This window comes from Triticum urartu, chromosome 3 (assembly GCF_003073215.2).
Source record: "Triticum urartu cultivar G1812 chromosome 3, Tu2.1, whole genome shotgun sequence".
Taxonomy (NCBI): domain Eukaryota; kingdom Viridiplantae; phylum Streptophyta; class Magnoliopsida; order Poales; family Poaceae; genus Triticum; species Triticum urartu.
In genome coordinates, this window is record NC_053024.1 from 492,089,479 (window position 1) to 492,097,009 (window position 7,531).

At 48.3% G+C, this 7,531-nt stretch overlaps 1 protein-coding gene across 1 annotated transcript; it reads right to left on the minus strand.

Moving 5' to 3' along the window:
* Positions 1-5,697: 5,697 nt before the first annotated feature.
* On the minus strand, positions 5,698-7,199 carry LOC125544550 (probable purine permease 4). Its single transcript, XM_048708280.1, has one exon. It carries the CDS (start codon positions 7,146-7,148, stop codon positions 5,997-5,999), a length of 1,152 nt encoding a protein of 383 aa, XP_048564237.1. The 5' UTR covers positions 7,149-7,199; the 3' UTR covers positions 5,698-5,996.
* Positions 7,200-7,531: the final 332 nt, after the last annotated feature.

Below are 7,531 nucleotides of genomic sequence, written 5' to 3' on the forward strand. Positions count from 1 at the left end.
CGGACCATGTGGTACTTCTGTTTGTCGCCCTCGCCAACCCAGAAGAAGCGCCCCTGAACTCTGGCAATCTCATGGTGCAGAGTTTCAAGCAGGCTGTAGAAGCTCATAATGAATAGGAATAGGCTGGAAAGGGACGAGTTAATGAGCACAGTCCGGGCTGCCTTCGAGAGCCACCGCCCCTGCCAAGACTCAATGCGGTGCTGGAGCTTGCCGACCGTGGGGCGCAGCTCGGCCACCGTGAGCCTCGTGTCACTAATGGATATCCCCAAGTAGGTCGTGGGGAAGCTCCCAAGCGTACAATTAAGGCGGTCCGCGATGCTCTGCCGTTCGTCATCAGAGTAGCTCCCTAGCATTTTATTTGGAAAGAAAAAGGCAAAATCACTGAATGTTTCATTCATTAATAATAGGGACCCCTTAATAATATATATACTTTCTCCAATTGAATTATCAAAACATATATTTAGAAACAGAGAGAGTAGATAAATACGATACGTGACATGGGCACCAAGGCAGAATTGACGACAACACTTGTTGTATGTTTCTTTTTACAAGCTTTCTAATTCTAGTGGGAATTGGTCAGGACAAAGAGCATTTTTTACCTTGCCTTTTCTCGGGGGTGCGACGGAGATGGTTCGTATGAATAGGGTCCTTGTCATGTTTGAGCAGTTGAGCTAACTACATTGATTTATTTTTCTTTTGCTTTTTAACATACTCCCTCCGTTCCGAATTACTTGTCTTGGATTTGTCTAGATACGGATGTATCTAATGAGTCTAGATACATCCGTATCTAGACAAATCCAAGACAAGTAATTCGGAACAGAAGGAGTACCATTCAAGATGTATGGGTCCGGTGCGGTGCACCCTATGTATGCACTATTTGGGATTAGGAGGATAAGTGCGCCAGTTCCAAAAGGACGCACGTACTGTCCGGCTTTGTAGGTGAAAACTACTAGTAGTGGCTTTCACGATCGAGATGGATAACCACAGAGCTCTTTTCCATATGAGATGTAGACAAATCTACAGAGGAAACAAAGGCTTCGACATAAATTCAACTCAAAATTGTATCCTTCAAGTTCAACTCAAAATTGAAAAGAAAAGAAAAAGAGCTCAAATAGACATGGATATACACACAAGACAGACGGACGTGGCGGCCGGGTCACTGACAGGTCGTGAAAAACCGACCCAAACGGACGCCTTAAATCGTCCTCAAATGCTCGGGTCGTCTGGCACCCCTCATATCGAGTCCAAAATATGGGGCCGATATGAGGCGGCCCAGGCGGGTCCGCCACGTCGGCTTGGCCTAGCCTGGCCCACCTGTGCCCCACAAATATCCTCATCCGGAAAACCCTAGACACCGATCAATCCGAACTTCACTTCGCTCCCCACTCCGTCCACTCCACTTCCGATCCCCTTCCCTCTAATCCGATGTCCGGCGACGAAAGCAGCGGTAGCTCCGTTGCATAATCCGACAGCTCGAACATCGATGTGGAGCAGGTGGCCCTCCGCATCGCCTTGAGGAGGTCGATGCTCGAGCAAGGCGGCCTCGGCAGCGGCGGATCTTCTTCCTCAGCGCCCGTCACCCGTCGACGCGGCGTCGGGGACGTCGCCGGCCCTTCCCGCCCGGCACGCAGCTCTAGTAGCTCCGCTTCGCTCCTTCAGGTACGCCGCCCACCTCCACCACCCTCTAGCCCGGAAGTGGTACCGGGCCACCGCTAGGTCCTCGTGCCCGCGCCGGGGCCGGCGCGCACGAGGACACCCGAGTCCGAGGCACGTGCAGCCCGGCACGAGCGGCGGCATGTGAGGAACAGGGCAGCGGCGGGGGAGGCGTTGTCCGCATGCCAGTCAGACGCGAGCACGCGGTCGATCCCGAGGCCGTGCTCCCCACGTCGGTCCTCCGTCGCTCTCTCATGACAGGGGAGACAATGTGCGGCGCCTCCGCTGCAAGAATGCCAAGGCGCTCCGACTCACCATCGAGTTGTCAGAGCACGAGGCAAACAAGAATGTGGCGGCGATGGCGAAGGTGGCACGTCATGCGAAGGAGCAGGACCGCCTGCTCCGCAGGCTGTCGGGCAAAAGGTGCAGCTCTGACTCCGAGTGACGGACGGCTCCACCTCCAGCTCTGAAGACGACGCACCTCCGCACGCCGATGCCTACATGGAGGTGGGGCACAGCCGTGCCGACGACCGGAAGGGGAAGGGGACGGCGAGGAAATTGTGATTTCCTCTGCCCTTCCATGTTCTTTTTATACATTATCTATGTTTTAAGTAGTTTGTAGTATGGATTTTGCATTGTCCGCCGTTGAACTCCGATGAACTATGCTCCTTTTGTCCGGTGATGAAATGTTGATCTGATTAACCGCGTGTTAATCATGTGTTTACATAGCGTTGCATGTGTTGCGTGGTTTTGAGGTCTCGGATACGAGAGACGCGGACGTGGAAGTAAAAATGCGAGGTGTGCCCGGTCAGTATCTGCGGACGCGCCCCAGGTGTTGGCCGACGTTTGAGGGCCTGGATTTGCTATATGTTGGTGTAGATGCTCTAACACAATGGAATGGGACAAGAAGATGATACTGGGAGCCGTTGAGAAGAGACAAGTCAAGTACTACTCCTGACCTACATACGTGACCCAAGTGGTGGAGTAGCTTTCCCCTTTCTCTGGCAGCATGACTGTGCGTAGTCAAAATGCTCTGACAAATCGCCATCTTTGTGCCCTGATTGGGCCAGCCACTAATCAGCTCATGAGCACCCCCCTGATTTGTCAATGCTATATAAAACCTGGTGCTGCTGGCCCCTCCACTAAATTAGTGCCCCATTTTCTGAATAATAACCGCCATCACCCACAGCAGTAGCTAGCACCCCCGAGAATCGCAGCCAATTTTGGTAAATCTGGGCTCACCATTTCTTCACGACCTCGTGTGATATATACTGTCAAGCGAGGGCAGGGAAGGTGTGAGGACCGATGGATTAGGGTGTGTTCTCTGTCTTCGGTCGTCTTTGCTGCATCGCATCGCACGTGTGCGCCTCTGCACGTACCACGACCAAATCATTGTCTCTTTTATGTATGTCCTTCAAACGCACCAACAGATTGTCCAAGCGCAACCGCCACATAATCTCGACCAGAGTTGAAGACAGTACAAGAATCACATGGTGTGGACTCCTGACCCAAGTACCACTATATATAATAGCAAAGGTTTTGTCTTGGAAACCATGAAAATTTAACCAAGTTATATCTGAAAACAAGGTTGACAACTTTGAAATCTCTTTACACCTTTTTCTTTTGGCGAAACCTCTTTGCTTTCTGCCCATCTTTGTTTCTTTGTTTCCTACGGGTGTTTTTCTCTTGCACATATGAGTTTATCCACTGAATGGAAGGCACTCTTGGATGATGGCCACATGGATGGACACCACTTCAATTGATGTCAAGAGGCACTAGCAAAGTGTTATGCAAAAGATATACTTGAAAAGGACTGAATATTAATGGTGGGGGGCACGGTACAAGGTAAATCTCTAAAGCATATCAAGATGGAACTTGTCGATCGTTTCTAATATTCTACAAGGCGATTTCGTCTAGAGCTATGCTAAATCTAGGCATTTATCTGCACATGCCTATTAGGTGCTTGCCATATGCTGTCATTTTTATTGTGTACATAGTACCTCTTTTTTCATGAGATCAAGTGTACATAGTACTACCTTTGCAAGCAAAACTTCACAGGTAAGTGCAACAAGGCTTCGCCGCTTTATTTTGACAACGCAATGAGGCTAAACATGTACATATGTAGTGCTCCCTAAACCCATCATAGGCCCAAGAAAAATAGTTAAAAACGCATGAAATTCTCTTGCAAAAATATTATGATAGTAAACTAACAAACTTGATGTGCCTTTCCATGCATAGAGTTATTGTTATACATGATTGGTGCCGTGACAAGCTAACCACAAAATACTCTAAATTTAAATGCCTCTATAAAAAAGATATAATCATTGTTAAATGAATATACAGGAAGAGAATACATTTTGTATAACTGGCCCATGTTGCTTCTTGGATCATCTTAAGGTGGTAGACCAATAAGTTATTGCTCCTCGAATTTCTTACTATCTTAGTGCAAGTAAATATGTTATTTTTTAATTCTAGGAGAAAACCTAAATTACATGGTTCATTTACTCGTTATTGAGTTAATAACTCAACCTTTCCTAAAATGTGAAGGGTTGTAACCTTTTGGCACTCCATAGTTTTTAGTAACATACTGTAGTTTTTCTGCCAACATGACATTTATGACTTCTTTAGCCTGATCTTCCTACCCAAGAAAGAACAACAATTGCAATCTTAGTTCAACACCGGGACCTTCAAAATATAGGGTTTTGAAGAGAGATGAAACGCACCAACAAAGAAAGCTACACCACTATTGACAACAACTGCCCGTGCTTATTTATACCCTTATTTATATGTGGTGCTTCCTGTTCAAGTTGATGACCCAAAAATGTTGAAACAACATCATAACCTCTTAGATAACTCCCCACCCACTAGGTTTATCCTCTTGGCTCAATAATATTTCTAAATAAAGGCATACAATTCTTATTCGACAAGAAAACTATATACAACTTTAGCACTACTTTTTAAATAAAATTTATTGTTTCCTCCTCAAGCCAACATAATAATATGTGATATATATATATATATATATATATATATATATATATATATATATATATATATACTACTTCAAATACAGACGTTTAGAGAAAACAAAACATGCACTAAACTTAGCATCATTTAAGTAGGTAATGTCAATTCTCCGGCTCTTTTATTTACCTCTTCTTTTGTTCCCCTTCTCCATTGTTTCTCTCAAGGCAAAAGCCCTAGAAGATCCTTCAGACCCAAATGCCCGAGGCATGATTGGCCGTGTGAGTACAAATTAGTTGTATGACCACTATAGTCCACTTTGATGTGTGTGAACCTCATTCTCATGCTGATTACTCCTCTCAACCAACCCAACTTGCATCCCTTTCTTTACCACCATTTCTCTAATGCGGAGTTGGGGAACCAACAGTCCCTATAATATCATATTACGAACACCATATCTGAGAGTAAACAACCATGATTCATACTTAAGGAAGTGAACTATTATTTTTGTGCGCACACAGGTATATGCTATAGGGCATCACTATATGCTATGTAAACAGAATAAAACCACCATGCATCAGTTTTCTATTGATTGCATCGATGCACTTATTAAATATACCTTATGGTTTTGCATGTCACTAAACTTCAAGCTTTGTTGAATTGTTTTGTTAAAGTACCTATGCAATATATAATCAACTAATGTGTGTATTCAATTGCCATGATTTATACCACACCGAGAGAAGAGGCTACATTACAAAACAGGGTTACAACTTACTAATCACCTTTTTGTTATGTAAATCTAGTGGTTGTCAAGGTAACATCACCTGGTAATAAATTAGTAGCATTTAAATGTGCACGGCAACGGTCACATTCCACAATGACACAAGCATATATATATATAAATTGTGGTTGTGCTAGATAAATTGTTGACGCATGTACACAAAACAAGGCAACATTTGGAGCAGTCCAGCCGAGGAATATTTCTCTCTTCTGTTAGAAGATCACCGATTAGGCTCCAAAGGAACCAACATTTTGTGAAGATTGTTAGTCCATGTTACCATCACATAAGGTAGCACTCCATCATCAAACATCCTTCCATTTCGTCCATCGAAACATTATAGCAAACATTAAACCTTTCAAACAAGCAACCACCAAACCACAATCACCAACCTCATGGATCGCTATGTACACAACCTAGCTTTGTCTCTTGTGACACCCATGCATGTCTAATTTATGTGCCACGCATGCATGCATTGTGCAACTAGACTTTTTTTCTTCTTAGAAATAGGTGCAACTAGACTAGATGTACTTCCTTTGAGATTTGTTCCCCCCGGCCCATGTTCCGGATGCTAAAGCTCTAAAAATGAAAAGAGGTTAGATCAAACGGTTTCAACTGCACCCCCTCCCTCACCAACGTCGCCACTTGTAACACTCTTGTCCGAGTCGCCTCCGGTGGACGCGGCGGCCACCTTACCGTCGCCTTCCTGCTGCTTCTGCCGCGTGCTGTACTCCCCGTACAGGTAGGAGGAGAATCCCCAGATGCAGAGGACGGTGGCGATGCCCTTCTCCGCGCCGAACGGATCGCGGAACACGACCACGCCGCCGATCACGTTGGCGGTGAGCACCGCGGTCATGCACACGCCGCTGTGCAGCGACGACGTGAGGTACACCATCCCGGCCGTGCCCATGAAGCAGGCCTGCCACGTCGCCACCAGCGCGGCCACCAGCACCCAGTACGCCGCCGGCGACTTGTCCCACCGCGCCAGCTCCTCGCCCCACCTGCCGGCCACGACCAGTCCGACCACCGCCAGCGCGGTCGCCGCGGCCTGCATGACCACCTGCACCTCCACCACCATCCGGAACCCGCCGGACACGGCCCTGCGGTACAGCAGCTCCATGACAGGCAGGTAGGCCGCGAAGAGCCCCGCCGCGCCCAGGGTCACCGCGAAGCCGATGAAGTACCTCGTCCGGCTCCCCCCGTCGGGCTGCTCAGCCGAGTCGGACGATCGCAGCGCCAGCAGCACGGAGCTGAGGGTGAGGAGCACGACGGCATTGAGGTTGGAGAAGGTTACGGGGTGGCGCACGATGACGGCGGCGAGCACGAGCGTGAACGCGAGCTGCGTCGACAGCAGCAGCGACGAGGTGGACACGGGCAGGTAGGACGAGCTGTAGGAGAAGAGCAGGTTGTTCACCCCCATGAGCACCCCGATGACCACGCACGCCATGAGCAACCGCCTCGTGAACCACGCGAACGGCCGGGGCTGCCCGGCGGGCCGGCCGGCGTAGACGGGCACGAGCAGCACCGGGAACCCGACCGACTGCACCAGCGTTGCCACCCACCGATCGCGGCCGCCGTGCGCGAAGTAGTAGCGGGACAGCAGGCTGGACGCCACGGAGCCGCCGAGCAGGGCAACGTAGTTGGCGCACAACAGCAGCCTCCTCCGTCTCGCCGCGCGCGCGCCATTGCTGGCGACGTCGGGAGCCGGCATGTCGAGGATCGCGGGCGGGGTGGAGGACGTGGTGATGGACATTGGCGAGTGAGATGGACTTGACTTGGCGCTGGGCTGGGGTGAGGTGAGGAGGGAAAGGGGTGGTGGTGGGGGAGTATTTAAGCGAGATAAGTGGGGGATTTGCGGGAGATTACGATCTTTTTTTAAGAGTGCGGAGGAGATTTACAAACCTTTTTGTGATGGGGGAGTAAAATAATGGAAGCCGAATAAATAGGCACCGGCAGACCGGATGTTTGTTAATTTGTTTGGATTGGATTTGTTATTCTCAACACAAATTCGAATATATGTCCTTCCCCTTGTTAATGCAAACTAGTAGTATATCATTACACTTTAAATGACACATCATTTTGTTCAACTTGAAGATAGAGCGCTTCTACCTTATATATTCCACATTTGCTCTTAAC